The sequence below is a fragment of the Ixodes scapularis genome, unplaced genomic scaffold (genome assembly GCF_016920785.2).
Source record: "Ixodes scapularis isolate PalLabHiFi unplaced genomic scaffold, ASM1692078v2 PGA_scaffold3__209_contigs__length_174095766, whole genome shotgun sequence".
Classification (NCBI taxonomy): domain Eukaryota; kingdom Metazoa; phylum Arthropoda; class Arachnida; order Ixodida; family Ixodidae; genus Ixodes; species Ixodes scapularis.
In genome coordinates this window covers 64507783-64529362 of record NW_024609868.1, presented here as the reverse complement: position 1 = coordinate 64529362, position 21580 = coordinate 64507783, and the positions used below count along the sequence as shown (strand labels likewise).

The 21580-nt window shown below is 44.9% G+C and overlaps 1 protein-coding gene across 1 annotated transcript; it reads right to left on the bottom strand.

Moving 5' to 3' along the window:
• Window positions 1–169: 169 nt before the first annotated feature.
• On the bottom strand, window positions 170–21580 carry LOC120847800 (guanylate-binding protein 5-like). The gene is made up of 13 exons (XM_042292749.1): window positions 21438–21580; window positions 21235–21323; window positions 20795–20956; window positions 16110–16170; window positions 15898–16046; window positions 14313–14399; window positions 11396–11510; window positions 10417–10493; window positions 9171–9257; window positions 6826–6909; window positions 6550–6687; window positions 1226–1284; window positions 170–323 (listed from the first exon to the last, which is right to left on the bottom strand). Exons 1-13 carry the CDS (start codon window positions 21529–21531, stop codon window positions 170–172), a joined length of 1356 nt encoding a protein of 451 aa, XP_042148683.1. The 5' UTR covers window positions 21532–21580.

Below are 21580 nucleotides of genomic sequence, written 5' to 3'. Positions count from 1 at the left end.
CTCGGCGTAGGCACCGAGGTCTCGCTCAAGTATGGCAGAGTTGATGGGGAGGGCAATGCCCCTGGCATGACCTTCCGCAGTGAGCTACACAATGCGTGGACATGTAAAAAATTTAAAAAAAAAGTAAAGGAAGGAACGAGTGGGAGGTTACCTCAATACACAGGGTCAATTATTCTGGAGAGGCAATACTGACCAGATATTTCTGTTCCTGGTTGGAGCAGAAGAGCCGAACCTTCTTGGAGTTCAAGTCACGCTGCCTGGCATGAAGTCTTTCCAGGTTCTTTCCTAGCTGAGTGCTTGCCGACTCGAGGGCATCTGACAACCTGGAGATGCAGCAGTTTGATACTACCATGAACCTTGGCATCAGGTTGCCTCTGTACACTACTCTAGGCTAGACAAAAAGGGTTCTCCATTCAAAACTAGAAAGCTAAAACTAAACAGAAAGGAGGACTGTACTGCCAACACCTGCCTGAGCACACCTCTAGAACCGCACGTGAAACTCGTAAATAAATTGGCACGGTTGAAAGGGGGTACTACAATTCCCAACAGAATGAAAGTGGCAGGGCGTGTCTTTCGAGTGCCTGGCCTCCAGCACGCGCGTGCTAGAGCTGCAAGAGACACCGAAGCGTTATCAAAGGAATAAAGCTCGTGTTGGAGAAGGGACGATCGAAACTCCCCTCTGCCGTCCTCACCCTGCCAGTGACCATAGAAAGAGGAAAACCCTGGACAGCTTCAGAAGAGCTGTATAAGCATCTCACTGAAGATGACACTAAGCAAAATAACAACTGCAGGTCTAAACGTTTTCATCAAAATTCTTCATTCTACAGCCAGTCGTGCTGGAAAAATCTACCTTTCACACAGACCTCCCCACAATCTTGGGGAAAAGCTAAAGTGATTTTTAGGAATCTTTTTAGTGGATGCACTTAGCAAAGGTGCCTCAGACAACACTGTCCAAGGCCTAATCTATACAGATAGTAATGTTTTGTCCCACAAATTAATCACAAAATGAATGAACCGTACTGACGACACCGCCTCAAAAGTAGGAAGGAATGCTTAAAAATAAACGCTATTAATCTTAAAAATTCTTTAATCAAGCAAAAATACAACAGTTTTAGGAAACCGAAAGAAACTTGTGCAGCATCCCTTTAAATTTGCCTTTTTACAGAGAGCTACACATGACTGTTCACAAAACAAGACCAACCAAGAAAAGTATAAAGTGTTTTACCCATGCAGCAACTGTGTGAGAAGAGTGAATGATTTCTTCTTTGCTTGAGCATGCCACTCCTAAGATCATGAAACAAATCAGGAAAAAAAAGTAAATGATTACCATGCAGATTAAAATAAACAAAAAGAATTCCCACATAAAACTTGGAAAATGCACTTCCACAGTAAATGATTAAGTGCTGATTGTTTGGCAAATTGGTATTGTGAATTCGAAAACATGATTGCACTTTAGAACATGGACAGTGGAAGAATAGACAACACAAAACGCTAACTTTCAACTGTTTAATCAGAGAACATCGTGCATTCGCACTGCGCAACTGCAAAACCCTCAACCAATCCGACGCCCCGTCACTGATTGCATTGTACGCTATCTCTTTTTCTGCCAAGTCAATTGAGGCCACGCTGATGCCAGAACTTTTGATGATGTCAGCCTCAATTATTTCTCTGTCTTGTCTTTATGTTTGGCGAGAACAGTACATGTGGCATATAAATGTTTGCGCCCCCAGTCATGACGGGTGGTTCTCATTTGAACCCGTTCGCATTTCTACCTTCTCGTTTTTACCTTCTCATTTCAACCCAGCGCAAAACAACTTTCGCGTTTCTCCCTTTCTAAAAACCGTTCTGAAAACAAACTTTCAGGTTTTGACCCTTCTCAAAACGACTTTTCTCATTTTAACCTTTCTCATTTAAAATTTTCTCAAAACATACTTTCTGGTTTTGACCATTGTCAGAAAGACTTTTCTCATTTTAACCTCTCTCATTTCGAACCCAAATTAATCCAACATCATGATCTCGCAATCTTTCTGCGGTATTTATGGCGAATTCGGGTAATTAATTGCCTTCGAGCCCTTGCCTGTGGCACCGGCGACCAAAAACGCGCCAGCGGCGCATCACGTGACCCTCTCCACCCGAATGCAAAACACAATGAACTGGCGTTTTTATTTGACTGGGTCGCGAGTGAGCTCTGTTAACTTCTTCTTCGATCATTCTATGGTACCATGAACACGCTGCATACGCCAACAACATAAATTACGACTCTTTGAGATGTGTGTAAACAGAAGCGGCTTCACGAAACTTTTAAAAATATTGACATTACCACAGTCCGTACAGCTGACAGAATATTAAAATATAAAATCAATGAAAGGGCAGATATATAAATCAGTGTGGTTCTGCCCGCACGCGCGTCAAATTTCAATAAACTTCGTTTGGATTTTCGATTAACTGTTGCCACGGAGGCTTGCCAGCGTCGCTTTCCATATTCAGTTTACTGTTAGTAGAGAGTTTTTGTAGATCGTTCCCATGACTCCGATAACAATACCCGATACTCCGCCACCGCCTCCCTTGCGCATGCATAGTGTCGTTATCGGGGCTATCGGAACGATCTACTAAAACTCTCTAGTATCTTCTTTGGAATCCTCAGATTGCACCCACCCTCCGTGAAATTGTAATGCGTGTTCAAGTTTTAAACTGCATTACTATGCATACTTTTTTTTTCAGCGGTGTAATAGCTTGTTTTTACAGAGTTGTACAATAAAGTGATGTATGATGCAGTCCGTGTCTCAGAGCAAACATACCTTGCTTAGGCTGGATAAATTCTTCAAAATATGTTGACCTTCTTTGAAACATAAATTATCTTTCTCTTCGTTGTTTTTGCTATCTTGTCTCAGAGCACACAAGGGTGCCTGTCTCGATGGCTCCGTTTGCCACTCGAACCCGCTATCTGCCGTCTCAGCGAGCATTGTTTCGTTTGGTTCCCTAATCCGATTCGGATGTGACGATACCGGATACAGTCTGGCAGACAAGCTGCCCGACCTCTTGGAGCTCGGGAAAACTTCTGCTGGTAAATTGCCGGTACACGCCTGAGAAGCGCAACCCAAAAAGCTTGCACCCGCCAGCCTTTGACCACGCGAACGCCCTTGCCGAAGATATAGGAAAACTTTTTCAGGGAAAATGACCATCCGAATTGGCCATTACAAGCAATAACACACGACTAGCACAATGATCCATCCGCTCCACACGACGACATCTTAACGACATACAGCGACAGAAGAGAAATGAAGTACCGAATCTGCGCTAGCACTTTTGAAACCACGTTACCATGTGACCACGTAGCTACGTCAACAGTCTCGGGGTGGCACGCAGCCATAAGGAAAATTGTTTCATGTGCTATGCAAGAGATGGTGCCGCTTCGCTTCATCTTCAACCTTCATCCTCAACTGTTTTTCCTTCTTTCTATACCTCACTACAGTGTTCAAATGACAACGGGTTCAAATGAGAAAGGGTCGAAACGCGAAAGGTTAAAACGCGAAGGGTGTTTTGCGAATGGGTTCAGACGAGAAGGGTTCAAATGAGAATGGGTTCAAATGAGACGGGTATAAATAAGAAAGGTTCGAAACGCGAAAGGTTAAAACGAGAAGGGCGTTTTGCGAATGGGTTCAAACGAGAAGGGTTCAAATAAGAATGGGTTGTTTCGAGATACACCCGTCATGACGATGACACGAAAGATGGCCATTCCGAAATCTCTGATTGTGCTCTCTTAGTCTGTCATTAAAACACCTGCGTGGCTGGCCAACATATTTCTTTCCACATAACAGTGGAGTCTGATACACTACACCTTTCGCGCAAGCGACGAAGGGACTCCTGTGCTTCTTTAAGCTGCCTGCCGGTACTTTGTGAAACGGGTCTGTCAATTTGCACACCTTGGCGAGCTTTTCAGGTGCAGATAAAAGAACTTTTGTGTTTAGAAGTTTTGCTATCTTTTTTAGGTTGTGCGCTGTTCTGGGCATGTATGGCACAACTGCCACCTTTTGTCTCTCCTTTTGGAGTGCATCTGAGCGTGTACTAACGGGTGTATCTCGAAACAACCCATTCTTATTTGAACCCTTCTCGTTTGAACCCATTCGCAAAACGCCCTTCTCGTTTTAACCTTTCGCGTTTCGACCCTTTCTTATTTATACCCGTCTCATTTGAACCCATTCTCATTTGAACCCTTCTCGTCTGAACTCATTCGCAAAACGCCCTTCGCGTTTTAACCTTTCGCGTTTCGGCCCTTTCTCATTTCAACCCGTTGTCATTTCAACACCGCAGTGAGGTATAGAAAGAAGGAAAAACAGTTGAAGGATGAAGATGAAGCGAAGCGGCACCATCTCTTGCATAGCACATGAAACAATTTTCCTTATGCCTGCGTGCCACCCCGAGCCTGTTGACGTAGCTACGTGGTCACATGGTGACGTTGTTTCAAAAGTGCTAGCGCAGATTCGGTACTTCATTTCTCTTCTGTCGCTGTATGTCGTTAAGATGTCGTCGTGTGGAGCAAATGGATCATTGTGCTAGTCGTGTGTTATTGCTTGTAATGGCCAATTCGGGTGGTTATTTTCCCAGAAAAAAGGTTTTCCCATACCTTCGGCAGGGGCATTCGCGTGGTCAAAGGCTGACGGGTGCAAGCTTTTCGGGTTGCGCTTCTCAGGCGTGTACCTCCAATTTACCAGCAGTTTTCCCGAGCTCCAAGAGGTCGGGCAGCTTGTCTGCCAGACTGTATCCGGTATCGTCACATACGAATCGGGATAGGGAACCAAACGAAACAATGCTCGCTGAGGCGGCAAATAGCGGGTTCGAGTGGCAAACGAAGCCATCGAGACAGGCACCCTTTCCTGCTCCGAGACAAGATAGGAAAAACAACGAAGAGAAAGATAATTTATGTTTCAAAGAAAGTCAACATTTTTGGAAGAATTTATCCAGCCTGAGCAAGGTATGTTTGCTCTGAGACACGGGCTGCATCACACATCACTTTATTCTACAACTCTGTAATAACAAGTTATTACACCGCTGAAAAAAAAGTATGCATAGTGATGCAGTTTGAAACTTGAACATGCATTACAATTTCAAGGAGGGTGGGTGCAATGAGAAGATTGAGGATTCCAAAAAAGGTACTAGAGAGTTTTAGTAGATCGTTCTGATACCCCCGATAACGATACTATGCATGCGCAAGGGAGGCGGTGGCGGAGTATCAGGTATCGTTATCGGAGTCATGGTAAAGATCTACTAAAACTCTCTACTAACAGTAAACAGAATATGGAAAGCGAAGCTGGCAAGCCTCCGTGGCAACAGTTAATCGAAAATCCAAACGAAGTTTATTGAAATTTGACGCGCGTGCGGGCAGAACCACACTGATTTATACATCTGCCCTTTCATTGATTTTATATTTTAATATTCTGTCAGCTGTACAGACTGTGGTAATGCCAATATTTTTAAAAGTTTTGTGAAGCTGCTTCTGTTTACACACATCTCAAAGAGTCGTAATTTATGTTGTTGGCGTATGCAGCGTGCTCATGGTACCATAGAATGATCGAAGAAGTTAACAGAGGTCACTAGCGACCAAGTCAAATAAAAACGCCAGTTCATTGTGCTTTGCATTCGGCTGGAGAGGGTCACGTGATGCGCCGCTGGCGCGTTTTTGGCTGCCGGTGCTACAGGCAAGGGCTCGAAGGCAATTAATTACCCGAATTCGCCATAAATACCGCAGAAAGATTGCGAGATCATGATGTTGGATTAATTTGGGTTCGAAATGAGAGAGGTTAAAATTAGAAAAGTATTTCTGACAATGGTCAAAACCAGAAAGTATGTTTTGAGAAAATTTGAGATGAGAAAGGTTAAAATGAGAAAACTCGTTTTGAGAAGGGTCAAAACCCGAAAGTTTGTTTTGAGAACGGTTTAAATGAGAAAGGGAGAAACGCGAAAGTTGTTTTGCGCTGGGTTGAAATGAGAAGGTAAAAACGAGAAGGTAGAAATGCGAACGGGTTCAAATGAGAACCACCCGTACTAACACCCCTTCGCAGTTTCTTAAGGACACCTTCTGCTACAGATACAAGCACAGCCTTTGGAAAACCGGCACACAGCAAGCGCTCATACTGCTCAGTTAAACTCGAGTGCATGGCATGGTAGCAAGACCTTAAGGTGCTCATGAAACACAAATTGACTATTCCTTTTTAACCAGCTTTGAGTGGGATGAGTCATATGGTAACAAGGGCCTATCGGCCGTAGATGGTGGGCCCAACACACATGCTGCTCAGAGAAGGCGAGTTTAATGTCGAGAAACTGTATACCAGTACTGTATTCGACGGTAGAAAGTCTTCTGACCATTTTATGGCGAGGTCTTTAATCCCCTTCAGCTTATGCATGAAGTTCCCGTAAAAAGTGTTCTACAGTTTCCAGACATTAAACTACCCTCTTTGAGCAGCGTGTGTGTCGGGCCTACCACCCTAGAGCCAATAATAAGGGTACTGTGTAGCCACAGTTTTGCAGTTTGCCATGCCAACATTCACTCACCACAAGGACACCTTCTTTGACAGGTCCGTTGTCATTTTTCTTAAAAAGGACTTGCATCTCAGACTCATAGAAGTGAGTGCAGTCTTCGGTAGAAGAATCCATTATTCGTTCGACAAAGGAAGTCCAACGGCTTGGTACCTATTCGTGCAGTTTTATTGAGATGGCCAAGTTAGTTTGCGACAAAAAAGAACTGCACCATGCATCCCAAACAAAATGAAGACTCAGAAAGTGGCCCTTATCTGCCACAAATACATAAAGCAGAGGAGCTTTACTCACATCAGCAAGAGAGCCATCATTAGAGGCCTCCACAAGGACCTCAAAAAGTGTGACGAGTTCAGCTCCTGTGATTGGTCTTCCTGAAGAAGGTATAATTACAAAGACATTAGGGTGGTTTCATCTTAACCAAGGCAGGGTTCTGGGGTAAAATTTTTAATTATAATGGAGCAAATATTTAAATACATGAAAACACAAATAATAAGAATATCATCCATGTTTTCGCATCGTCCACCTTGCACCTGCTGCATGAGTGCAAACTTTAGTGCAACCCCCACTTCCCACATGCTTCAAGTCGTCCTAAAATTGACAGATTTAAGGGTTTTCAATGACACTCAGCAAGTTTCTAATTGGAACCTTATGTTCATTATTCCTAATTAGAACATAATTTTTAGATAAATATTTTGCAAATTAATATATTTTTTTTTGCAATCCCCGACACTCGTTGTGGCTGGCAGTTTGTTCCTGGAAAGTTTATTTTCTTCTAAACCACCCTCATTTTAGCAATTTTCGAGTCTTGACAAAAACACTGGGTATGTGAAAGTTTTTCAGCCCGCAATTCTACATAAGGAACAAGTTGAAGCAATTGAAAAAAATTTGAAATGAAAAGATGGTGTCCCTCACTGGTATAATACTGCACTTATTCACAGGTTCTATAAGCACCACTCTTTCATTCAAACTTTTCAGAAACTTTCTGTAATAATGTAGAGAGTTAAGCTACCTGGCACTAAGAAGACATATCCAAAACAGCACACAAGCACAGGAGGAAGAAAATAGAACACAGGAAAAAGTGCTGACTCCCAACTTATGACTCCCAACTTACTCAATGCCCTGGAAAAGAGCCTGTAAGGTATTGTGAATAAATAAATTATGTATTCGGACAAAACAATATTAGGACGATATTGAAATTGGCAAACTAGAGAAATTTTAGAAGGCTACAACATCCGAAAATCAGGCCAGCGGGGCCGGCCTGTACTTTATGCAAATGTTTTTTTTTTGTTTTTTTTTTCTTACTGTTTTTTTCTTTTTTTTTTTCTTTTTTGTTGTGACCTCATAATGTCTTCGTTTTCTCCTTTTCTACCGCAACTTAGTAATGTATCCGTTTTTTCTTCTTCTTTTTACCTTGTGGGTACACGTAGGCTTCATGTCTGAAGCTTCTTTCTCTTCCTTTGACAATACATAAGCTGGAAGTAAGCACTCTTAGCTGTGTTCTAGTTTCTTCCTCCTGTGCTTGTGCGCTGTTTTAGGTAACCCTTCCTGTAACGTCTCCAGCGTTGGGTAAAGTACATCTAAAAAGTCCTTGACATAAAGTACAAAGTAAATGAAAGGTCATGTACTTTAAGTAGAAAAAGTAAAGTAGTAAAATAAAAAAGTATGCCAAGCACAATGTACTTCAAGTAAAGTACTATAAATACAATAACCTTTCAAAGAGTTTGTGCGTGTTCTTTCATTTAACAGTACTTATTGTATTTTGCCATTGCATTTATGTTCGTGAGTATGTGTTTTATTTTGTGTTTCCCTGCTATAATGCTTCGGCGCTGCAGGTTGTTTCTGTAAATAAAATAAATAAGTACTTTTTGACACAGCCTTTCCTAATAAAGAGAGCATGACAACAGCCCAGTAGCTTCCACAAGCAATGCTCAAGTGAAGGATAACCTCACTGCTTCCGCTGACCAAGCGAGTAGTAGTAAGAGTTTGAAATGCAACGGGAGAGTCGTCCCCCGCAGAAAAAGAGCAAAACGTCTCCTCGCGTTTTGGTGAGAGTAGAATATTCCTCCCAGAATTTCTTCAGAGTTGACAAAGCATAATTTTGTGATATAAATTTAACAAGACCACATTTGGGGAACATACTTTGAAGTCGGGAGTTATACTTTTCTCTGAAAAGTACCAGAAGAAATACTTTAAGTACTTTTTCGGCAAAAAATACTTTTTCTGCAAAAATGCCGCAAAATACCAAGCAAGCACCCACTCAAAATTCAAAAATAAGTGCAAAAAAAGGGGGATGGGCGCTTGTCCGGTCATCATTTTTACATATAAATGTACTGTGCGTATTTTCCCAGATTTTACAAATTTGGGAATGGGCACTTAGTGTAGAATGGGTGGATGCACTGTACTCTACGGTAGTACTTTTAGTGTAACATACTTAAAGTATTTCCCAACAATTGATCTTTTGTGCATGGCACCATACTTGAATGAAAAGTGATGACTAACATTTTCACACTTTATCATCTCTGGTAGGGTTACACTTTTGGACAGAGTTTCAGAGTTTTGCACTGCAAAAAGTCTTGTACATTCTTTTTAGAAAAAAAATAAATAAATAGCAATAGAAACACAGTGATACCATTCTATGTCTTTGGCACTAAGGTTGCAAGGAGCTTTTTAGAAAGAGCATCTCTCTCCTCAATGTACTCTTCTGTGAGGTCTTCTTCCCTGGCCAGCATACAGAAAAAAACTGTAGTGAAAAAGTACCCTATGTATAAATTAAACTTATTAACAAATACTTATGGGTAGCTTGCCAGGTTTTGTAGCGAGATATTTGTGAATACAAAGATTTACTGCATACTAATGTTATTGTTTTGTCAACTTTTGTGAACAAGATGATGTAAAGCTTACTTTTTCTTTCCTGCCTTCAATGTAAGCGAAAAAATTAAAGGGCCATGAAATGACTTTTCTATTTCTTCGTTCTTAGCTTTCCTCCTCAACTCACAAATTTCACAGTGTTAACAAAGGTACAGGGCCGAGTTTACTGCACGCAACTATCCTCCATTACCCATAAGCTCACAGTGCTGTGGAAGCTTTGTGCTCGTTAGGCCAGTCACACTTCTATCTTTTTGCCACATGATCACGCTTCCTCACGTATACCCACGTGCACAAAATGGGGTCAGGTGATGAGAGGGAGGCAGCTGATTGATCCGGCAAGCGTGTAGCTCCCACTGCACTGTCAGCTCAAGGGTGAACGTAGTATAGTCAGATAGCACAGGGATGCAGTGCTTGTGTCCAATGCGTGAGCTGGGGCCGGCTGACGTGATTTCAGTACTTGGGCACTGCAGATGTATCGCACTGAAAAGGCAGAGAGCTTTCAAAGAAAAAATAGTCCGCTTTGTTTTAAGAAATTTGTATTGAAAAGCAGGCTTTTGCCTTTCTACCTTCTTTCTTTTGCCCATTAAACAATATGCTATTAGTAAAATCCCAATCTAAATTAATTTATTCCAGCCGAAAATTCGCTTCATGGCCCCTTTAACGTCAGCACTATGTTAGACAGGTGAGCTCAGGAAGGCACTTCAAAGTAATTGCTTAACGACGAAGGGCATGAATAGACCAATCTTAAATAACCTCCCCTCCCCCTCTCCTCAACTTTGTAAGCAGTTAAGGCTCGTTCACACTCTTGCAACCGAGTAAGACCGAGAGAGACGGAACCGGTTTTTAATCCTCTTGCGACATCTTAGGATCAAGTGCACTGCTGCGGAGCTGGTCCCAAGACGTCGTAAGAGGATTAAAAACCGGTCTTGTCACTCTCGGTCGTACTCGGCTGCAAGAGTGTGAAAGAGCCTTTATTAAAAAGTATGACAGAAATCAGTGTCATTATGCTCTTACCTCGGATAAATCAGTCAGAAGAAGGCGCTTGACGGCAGGCAAAAAGAGAGTGTGACACTCCAGCGATTTAAAAATATCTGGAGGACAAAGGAAACAAACTTTGTACCACAGACACCTATTAGGCACGACATGAACACACACTAACATAGTTACGTCTTATATCTTTCTTTCAACTAGGTACATTTTGCCATCAACAGCACAGGGGTGGATCCAAGGGGGGGCGACGGGGGCAGCCGCCCCCCCCCCAAAAACTAAGTCGCCCCCCCCCCCCCCGTTCCTCCTTCTCGGAGGGCAATTTTAAGTGGGTAGACCCCCGACCCTGACCCCGACTTCGACCCCCGACCCCCAACCCGACCTCCCTCCCTCCAAATAAAACAGATTACCGGCCTGCCAGGTGGTAGAAGGCTCGGTACTTAAGGATGGGGGTTCAAAATAGGGTAGGTCGCAACCTAGCAGGCACACTTGTACTCTGAACTTGGAGAACCACTCAGTCGAATGGGAGAATAGTATTCTTGCAAGTTTTTTCGTCCACCCCAAAACGGAGTTCTGGATCCGCCCCTGCAACAGCATAAAAAAAAAGCTCGAGGTACACCTAAGCATTTCTTACGAGTTCTGAATGCGAAAGCATGCAAGCCACTCGTCCGCTCCCTTTGTCTTCTGCTGTGTACTAGCGCGCGCGCGCTTCGGTATCTTGGAGGCCATGACGCAGCGGCCAACGGGAGTCCCGTCGACGCGCGCCAGCTAATGGAACCGAAGGCACGCGGAAACTACCTGCCGTTTCCGCGCTTCCAACTGATGACGTCAGCTCGCTCCATGAAACAGTTAAAGCATTCACATTAATAGCCTGCTGGGAAATCAAGATTAAGAAAATGGCCAACCTACAAGGGCAAGCATGAGAACTTTATGGAGGTGGCATAAGAAGTTTATGAAGATGATGAAGAAGGCATCTGCACATAAAAAGTATGCGTCCTTCTCTCACCAAGAAGGCTGATCTTGTAGTCTTCGCTCTCTCTGCTGTGAGTTTCCATGAGCCGGTGCAACCACTGGGTAGGTGTCTCATTGTCAAGAGTTGTCTGCACAAAGTCCTGCACCACCTGCACTTCCAGACGGGAAAGGGAACAGTCTATAACTTAACACCACCGCCTTTAACATTTTGCGAGAGCTCTGAACAGCACCCCGATCTCAAGCAGCGAAATAAGGAAGGTGTCTTAGTTGCACACGTGCCCTTGATTCCTTTGTGCATCGTTGCAAAAGGCACGAGGCATTCATTTTTGACTCACAAGTGCCTCACTTTGGACATTGCTTATTACAAACCGAGCTATGAGATTGCCTTTCATGCTTCACATAGCCCCTAATGAGTTGTTGGGCACAACTTGAGAAATGAATGCAAAGAGTTAGCAAAATGCCTGTACGTGTCACTTTCCTTGCGGAGAGTTTAACAGTAGAACCCGATGCTAAAGAAAACAGATGCAAACCCACGCAATTAACAGGGTGACGACCAGTTCCCTTCGCCTACTACAAGTAGACCTGGGTTTCTTGTCTCCCCGGGTCTCTAGCAAATTTCTAGAACTGAGGCCAGATTCACGAAACGATCTTACGCCAAAAATGTGCGTAAGACAAAACGTAAGAACAAATTCGTATTCACGAAAAAAAATTATCGTAAGTTTTGCGCAGGTTACGACAAAATCCTACGACAGCTCTGGAGCTGTCTTATGCACTTTTTACGATCAAATCTGCATGGCTGACAGCGTCGCTCAGTCACTTGGTCGCGACGACCAATAAATGTTTACTTTTCTACGTGCTCCTCTCGCGCGTCCCGACTTCAAGCAGCAAGAAAAAAGTAAAGAGTACTTGAAACAGACCACGACGAAACGAATAAGAATGCTGGACCCCCAAACACCCGCAAAAAGCTCCAACAGCCACGATTCCACAGACCCCGACCAAGCGAGCTCGGCAGTATAGGCCTAGCAGGAACTCCGACTCGGCACAACATTGCTCTGACGGTCCTTGGCCAAGACCGTATGCCCACGACCGGCTGGCGTGCTGAATGGAATATGCCCGTGCGACCCTTGTGGACCCTTCCAGTATTATAGTTTGATCGCTGACCTCAATTTTAGATTAAGAGGTTAATCTCCTCCCCGGACCCCTTGTTATCTTGTTTTCCGAGGCAGCAGTGGCGAACGCTGTCGTCGAAAAGGGACTCTCATTGATTTTATCTCCTTGTTTTATGTGATATAGAGCTCAAATAATTGCCGTATGGATTACCTTCGCAACACGGTATGTACACTTCGTTATTAGTATGCCGTTTTTATTCTGACACAACTGCACGTCACTGTCGAGCTATAACAGTTTGTGGGAGCAACTCAATGTTGGTCCAACCTCTCTTTGCCGAGCGTCACGGCACTATAGAGTTGCAATCGCAAAAGATTGGTTCCGAAGCGCTTACCGATTCGCGGTCCAACACCACGAATCTAGCACCTCAATCAAAAGCGCGCGTCCGCTTCGAGTGTAAAGAGGTATTTACGTGGCTCTTGGTGACATTCTCCTATTTCGAACGTATATATTTTTAACGTCGGATCGCTCCTGCATCTTCGAGGCTCCGAGAAACGTTGCGGCGATTTGTTTCCATCTATGTCACTTTGCAAACGACTGGCACGGGCCGTCTTTTACCAACGATGACAGTTGTGTTGACTTCGTAGCGATTGAGTTCGTAGGAGTCAACGGAAGCGGTTATGCATCCCGGCCTTGGCATTCGGGCGCGTTTAAATTGTGCTAGCGTCGACATATCCGTGCACGGACACGGACCCCAGACAATCAGTGGTGGAAAGGCCGTCTGTGTTTGTTGTTAAAAATCCAAGTGCTCCAAACCATGCCGAGCTCTTCGATTGGTTGTTTGTGCTTTCAAAGACGCCATCGCTATAGCAATAGCACCGGTAAGTTCTAGTTTTTCCGTACAAGAACGTCGCTTTTCTCCTCTGACTTAAAAGCGTGTTTGTGAACACCGATTTCTCCTCTTCTTACGATGTTCTTAACTTGCAAAGGAAACTTCTTAGCTAAGTTGTTGTAAAATAAGAAGCTGTTCGTGAATCTGGCTTCTGGTGATTGCATTTTGGGGGGTTTCTTTTGGGTTTTATTACTTTGTGCATTGCTCCTTCATTACACTTCTTGCCATTATCTTCAAGTAGAAAGTGTTTTCTTAACAGGGTATTCGGGCAGCCTCCGGCCGCCATGACAGGAGGTGAGAAATACTTCCAGGTTATCTTGTTCTCGCTTGTTTCTGGGTGGGCGCGCGATGACTCTTGGATCACTAGCGAGCAACTGGGTGAGAGCTACGCTCTAGAAATGCACCAGTGTTGTGCTCTTGGGAGCTCGATGCGCAATGGTACAATCAAAGTGTCCCAAGTGAAGTTCTTTTGATTTCCTCAAGATGGAGGATGCCACCGAGCTTGGATTCATCTCCTGTCAACATTCCCGCAGAAGCTTGCCATGTTCCCAAAAGTAAGGGTGCCACCGAGTTTTATTTAATTATTTACAAAAACCCACGGTGCTGAAGCATTATAGCAGGTACAGCCCAATACATTAATAAAAGATAAATTTCTTTGTGAAATAGGGGGTTTAACACGAAATAGTGAGGCTCGATTAGGAGACTATGGAAGATACCTATGAAAGGTGGGGAAAGGACGAGAAAACACTTCTATTTTTCTTTTGGAAGGCTAATAACTTTTAGCAAAAAATTAATTTTTTAGAAGATGTTCACTTTGTTGGATATGTTCTGCTCGTTTTTGTCTGCTTATCCACTTGTGAATGAAACCAAGTACATCCGAGCTCCTCCAGTGCAAAGAACTAAACGTGACTAATGCACAGATTAAACAGGAAGATTGCTTTCACAAACTTACCCAAAGCAGTGGCGGAAAGCTGAGCAGATCATGGACGAAACCGTCGTTCCATTTGGCACGAGACAATTGTGACCGCAAGGCAAAGAGCTGCAACAGAGAAAAACCAATGATGGACCACTAATAACCGACACCTCCCAGGTATAACAACTGACACAGAGCAAATGACATGTCCACATAACACAACAATGACTCATTCTAACTGCCAATTCAAAAGTTTTAAAAAGAGAATGACATCTACATATGGTTATATGGTAAAGTAACCATTACCTAAACTGAAAATAATCCTCTACATTTATTGTGAAGTTTCATTCATTTGGAGGCTACAGTAATATCCCAAGAGATAGCCCACCTAAAATCGAAGGCAAATCATGTTAAAATAAGGAGTAAGCTAACTTTCAATGTGCAAATAAAAAATGAGAAAAAAAATGCTACCGTAATGTTTCGAAAGAACGCCCACACAAATTAAAGAGATAAATAGTTAAAAAACATGGGGTGGGCTATCTTTGGGGATGCCACAGCAAAACTTTATCGAAAATTAATTATAAACACACCGGCACGGGCTACAACTACCCAACGCGGGAACCGATACCGCAAATTCGTGTTTCACGATGCAATAAACACGCAGGAATTCGCTACAAAATCCTGCGTCACGGGAAAGGATACCGCAGGTTGTGGACACAGCAGATTCGAGCTTCACGGTGCGAAGGCCCCGCGGAAACCAGTCAAGAACTCGCATCTCACAGGAACAAATACCGCAAATCGTGGACGGAGCAGATTCAAGTTTAATGGTGCAATAAACACGCGGGAACCCGCTACGAACTGGCCCGTCACGGGAACCGATACCGTGCGCGCAGATCGCGGACAAAAATGCGGGAATCTGCTACAAACCCTTATGTTAAGGGAAAAAGTAACACAGATTGCGAACGCAGCAAAATCGTATTTCATGATGCAATATACAGGCGGGAATCCGCTACAAACTTTATGTCACGGGAACGGATACCAGATTGCAGACGCAGCAGATTCGCATTTCACGGTGGAACATACACATGGGAACAACTCGCGTGTTAAGAGAGCCGATATCGCGTGCGCAGATCGCAGACAAAAACGTGGGAACCTGCTATGAACTCGCTTGTTAGACGTGCCGGTACAGCAAACTGCGCAGTTGATGAGATTCTCGTCAAACATCGCGCGACGTCCAACAAGAATCAAGGGGTAGGCGATGTTTGGGAATTCTTATTTTTACAGATATTTAGCCAGAAAAACAGGATGGGCGATCTCCCAGGGCCGGGTGTTCTCTCAGAACTTCACTGTAGTTTTGAATTTTGTGACCTATGGAACTAGTGACTGACCTTCCCAGTCAACAATGCTCGCTTATCTCCCGTCGTGGCTAAGTAACACTATTTTTGCCGAGGTCAGAATTGGCCAGGGCCCTGGAATTACTGAAAGTTGACTATCTTACGGTGTTTTTAAAACAATATCAAATTGTGCCAAACATAGGGGTGGGTTATCTTTCGGGGGTGGAGCATGTTTCTTGATGGCAGATTCGTTTTAGGAAATCTAATCACATAAAAAGGAGGTATCCTGCCTGTGTGCGTCTGGCCAACAGCTCCAGGTAGTCAATGTCAGCTTGGTCGATTATCTTGACTGAGTTGTAGATCAGGTGCGAGCTGATAAGGGTTGCAACAGCAAAAATCTTGGCATCATAGTTTTCAGAGACATTGTTTGCGGCAAAGCCTGCAACAAAATTCATTAGGCTTAACTTTGGCTCTATGAGATGCAAGATATAAAACCACTTGCCTTCAGTGTCCAAGAAGATTAGAGATAAATTCTGCCCTGAGGGTAGCCTGACCTTCAGTGGCTGAAAACGAGGTAAGGTTGTACATAATAAAAAAATACACAGCGCAAAAGGACATAAAGGGAAGAGACACACCGGATAGAACAGAGTGCTGACTCGCAACTAGATATTTTAATAGAAAAGGAGGAAGAAAAATATTTTGGTCACCATAAATCGCACGTCTAGCCTGTGCCATGATATGTGGTCGTTATGGCACATGCTGGGCCTTCATAGTCAGTTTCTTTATATTCTTCCTATTTCTTCTTCATGGGTAAGGTTGGCAATTTTCTAGGTCAATAATTCTAAAGATTTCTCCATTATTCAGAAAATTCAGGGTTAATAGCTTCGTATTATACTACTCGCCACAATCATATAGCAACACAGTGTTTGATGAGTAAGGAAGAAAGAAAAGAGAAATAGCAACTTAAAGGGAAGCTCAAAGAAGTCAGGAATGACTCTCTATGGTTTGGCTCCTGAATTCAGTTCCTGCACGAAAATTGGGCAGGACTGAAACTGAAAAGTTTGTATTAGAAAACACTTGCACCGATTGCCACACGGCTTGCAACGAACCTCTCTCCCCCCGTTAACTGTAAAAAGCGTCGACACATAATCGGTGACATCTGATGTAATTTTTACTCTTACAGCTTTTTAAAATTAAAAAAAAAATGTGGTGCCTAGTGTTACGTCCGACGTAACCCAAAAACAAAAGTTAAAGTTACGTCTGACGCAACCTACAATACAATTTAAGGTTACGTCCCACGTACTAGGAAACTGGGTCTTGTGTCCCGCTTTGTCAGATTATTCAAACAAAACTGAAATGAAGTTACGATGTTGTAATCATAAAATCACGTAGTTCCATGCCCCTCAGCCGGGGCCTTAGTTGACGTCGTGGCAGAGGGGGCTGGACAAAGTCGTTGCATTCAGTTGGTTTCAACATGCAAAAGAGGTGACATTATATTTTTTCTTTTTGCAGTTCTTAGAAGGTTACATACTCAAACTTTCTGTAACGATTTGGTAACTGGTTGCTGCATGCGATACCAATACCACGGTCAAAGAGCGGAGAACCCCCAGTGCGTTTGTGTCACGGCTACACGCTAAATCAAGTTGCCACTGAAGAGTGGTGAAGGCATGGACCCTCACGTTAGAGATTTCACGAATTTTTTTCAAAATTTCAGGACAGTCAGAACATGATTTTAAGTACTAAACTAGAATTGCGCCAGGCACAACATAAAATATTTAAGTGGAGTTATTTCGGATGTAGCTTTAATTTTTATTTTACATTATGTCGGATATAACTTTAATTTTTTTTTTTTAGGGTTATGTCGGATGCAATTAAAAAAAATTTATGTACAGCGACGTTGGGTTCTCTCGGACGTAACTCTAGACACTGCGATTAAAAAAACTGTTCAGCTTTCGTTTAGTTGAACCCGAGGGGTACATTGCTGCCAGTAAAAATGTGATTACGACCTGTATTGCTACAAGATATGTCGAGTATATCGCTGAGAAAATTGTTTATTGTTTACAAAAACACAAAGAGCAAGGCAGCGTAAAAAAGGTATGTAAAAAAAAACACCAGGAAGCAAGCGAACCACGAAAGACAAACGTTCGTGGACCCTACCTCTTCAGTGGCGGGCTGGCAGACGTGCTCGCGTACGGGTTCTAACCTTTCTGCACAGCCTTGCACGCCACCCAGAATCACATTATAGTAAGCACATAAATATTATCACACTCTATTGAGTAAAGCTATACGCACTCCAGAGTGCACTTCGGACGGAAATGGCTATATGCACTCCGCTAAACTCGTATAAAACAAATGGTCACAACGAGTTTTCTGAGCGATAGCATAGCATAGAAAACTATTCAGAGGAAACAAACGATACAGTATGAGACCGCGTCAACAGTTATACAATCTGTACGAAAAAAATATATAAATAAATCGAACAATATAGACGTGCAATTATAAGGGGGAATAGCCACGGTCCACTTTTGCGCACCACGCACCTCAGCCAACGCCAACGCGCCTACAGTTCACAGGAACTCGCCAGTTTCCCACGCTTGACGTACGTCGTTGCACGCATCGGCAACGCCCTTCCTCGAGTTCTCGCTTGATGCACTCCCAATCACCCGCATTCACCTGCCACGACGTCACCGAGAGCACCCACCCCAACGTGGACACGAAGTAGCTCCAGGTTGGAAGCGCGTCGAGGTGGCATTGCACCATTGAGGTACGCGACTGCCAGATGGCGTGCAGGCCTAGCAACATCATCACGTGCACCACCTCCGTCTTATCCCTCTCCTCGAGTTGCAGATACTTGAAAGCGCTCCACTCTACTTCGAAGGAGTCCCAGAGCTTAAACGTCGTCCTCATCTCGTCCCAGGAGAGGTAGGCGTCACTACACTCGACTAGGACGTGCTGGATGGTCTCGGGCGCCCCGCAAAGGTTGCAGTTTAGGGACTATGGCATGAAGAACCCCTTGTGATGGAGCCAGGTTTTAACTGGAAGGACCTCCATGTGCATCCGGACGAAGAAGTCCCTTGTCGCCACAGGGACGGGAGGATTCGCACGAGTTTGTAAAGTTGCGCCGCGTCGTCGGGCGTCAATGGTTGTCTGTAGAGCGGTGGCAAGAAGGATGCGGAAACGGCATCCCAGTACAGCCGCCTCTTTCTGACGGTCACCAGGTACTCCCAGGAAAATTGGGCCTGCAGAAACTCGATGGAGCTGGCAATTTCCTTGTAGAACCGCAGGGCGGCTTTCTTGGTCGTACGGCCACTCGTGCTCACCCTCTAATTCCCGAGATGTGAGAATCCAAGGTGGTGCAGCACGGCGACGAAGGTCGGGTCCCTCGCATCCCGGAAGAGCAGAAAACACTGCACGTGCAACTTGAGCACAATGTTAACGAGGCCCAGACCGCCGCTCTCTTGGTGCAGAAAGAGGTTGCTCCTTCATGTGCTTTCCATGGCAGTCTTCCACACGAACATGGCCCAGCTCCGGTGTACCTTTCCGTCCTGGCTGCCCGGGCAGCAGATGGCCTGAGCCTTGTACAGCACGGCGGGGTAGCTGACTGTGTTGCACATGTGAGCTCGGCTGAAGAAAGACAAGTTTCTGCACCGCCAGGGCGACAGCTCGGCGGCAACGGAGTTGGCGGTCGGTCTCCACACTGCGGCCGTTGATCGCTGCGGGTCCAGAGGCACACCCAGGTAGCTGTCGAGCGAAGTGCTCGATCCTATACCTCCGAAAGTTCTTGGCATAGTCTCCCATGCACCGAGCCACGCCCCCGCCGACTTGCTGATCATGGCCCCTGAGGCAGCGCAGAACCGGTCCACGTGTTGCAGGATGGTCTGCACCTGCACCTTGGACGAGCAGATAGACGAGTCGTCGTCTGCGAAGGCCAGCACGCGGACGTCTTTGTCCCCAAGCCGTAAACCTGGGATGGATGGGTCCGCATTGACTGCCCGGCAGAGTGGCTCCAACTGCAGCGCGAAGAGGATGGGCGAGAGGGGGCAGCCCTGCTGAACCGACCTCCCAATGGAGATGGGACCTCCCCTCTGACTGTTGATGAGAAGGCGCGTGGAGATGTCTCGGTAGCAGAGCGCGATCCACCCCTGCAGCTCCTCCCCCACGCCGAATCGATCCAGCGCCGCCAGGAGGAACCTGTGGGACACCCGGTCGAAGGCCTGCTGCAGGTCCAGCTGCAGGACCGCCAGGGACTGGTGACCCTCCGCCGTCGCCTCGCCGATCGCCTGCATGATGTGGAGGTTCCTGGATATTTTCCTCCCGCGAAGGCTGTAGGTCTGATGGGGCTCTATGATGGACTTGAGCCCTGTGTCAAGTCGCCTTGCGAGGATCTTGGCCAGGATTTTATAATCAGAGCAAAGAAGACTGATGGGCCGAAAGTCCCCGACCTCGGAAATAGGGCCCTTTTTAGATTTCTTCGGGAAAAGCACCGTGAAGCTTTGTCGCATGGTCGGAGGAAGTAGCTTTCGTCTCCGGAATTTTTCAATTTGGTCTTGTATAATGTTTGCGGAACCTACTGCAAGGATGCCTGCAAATAACATGTAAATAAACTTGTTTCGTTTGCCAAAAAAAAAAAAAAAAGAGATGGCATAGCATAGGGGTTAAAGTTTCCGCTTTATACGCAAGTGGATGCAGGTTCGATCCACCGGTGGGCCTGTTTTTTTTTTTTTTTTCTCGAACATTTTGTTTTGTCGAGGCATTTGGCAATATTTACGACATTTCTTTTTTGCGATGAACACTAAAAAAAACCAAATGTTGTCGACGGATTAAGTACGAAACGAGCGTGTTCGTAACAGTAATTCCTCATGTTTCATTATTGTCGACGAAACTTCACAGAACTAAATGGTATGGGACTCCCTTTTCGTAGGTGCGATCGGGAACAGCGGGGCTTGGGTTTCCGACTGGACGCCGCGAAGCGGCGTGTACTGGTTAAGTTTTGTAATTAGCAGCCGCATACTGCAGCCGCGAAGCGGCGTGAACGCAGGCGAGGGGCTGTGTTAACGAGCTCCCCAGTGATACACGCGTCGTTCGGAAAGGGTGGCCAAAGCGGTATGAGCTCTCCGCGGAGTGCGTATAGCCATTTCCGTCCGAAGTGCACTCCGGAGTGCGTATAGCTTTACTCATCATGAGTACCTGTCCCCACATCCAGATGCCCATCGTTTCAGGTCGGACCGTGGGGCCTATTCCGAATCCCTTGGTCTTCCCCATCAGTTGGTTCATGAGGAAAGACTTGCCGGAGTGGAACTTCCCGACGACGGCTATGGTCGCCACAAGCCCCTCGATTTTAGACACGACCTGCGAGGAAGACCCCACACGAAGCATGAATCGGATTGTGGAAGACCCGCCATAGAGCAATAAAACGCGCCACATCGTGACTTTCTTCTTTTTCTTTGTTAGCTTGCCACACTCAGACGTTTTCAACTCTTCACAAAGAGCCTCAATGCGGTGATCTTCCTTCGTGGAAGACACTCTCGGCAGAGACTCTTCAAATTTGCGCAGAGATTTGTCATCATCGGCGGTCGAACACGGAATGTATGAAGCCGAAGCCTCGAAATGTAAGTTAAGTTCCTTACCTTTATATTTTCCTTCACCAACACAAGCCTTTTGTGGTTTAGGTCTGGTTTAACTAGTTGCAGAGGCTCGTCCGCAAATTGTCTGAAATCTGAAAATGCAGGAATTTTAAAGCGGGTCGAATGCGACTGCCGACTGCATCCTACGCCAAATGTCTGGTTCGAGTGAATAAACGCAGCACGCGAACTCATCTCAGCAGGCTTACTTGCTTTTCCGAAGGAAACCAAGCAGGAAATAAGTATGAATAAGATAGGTACAGGGATATTCTGAAATATTTTTGAACCAGCCGCGGTCGCCATGCTTCGAAGCGCGGAAGCAGCAAAGAGATGTTAATTTTGAAATATCCGG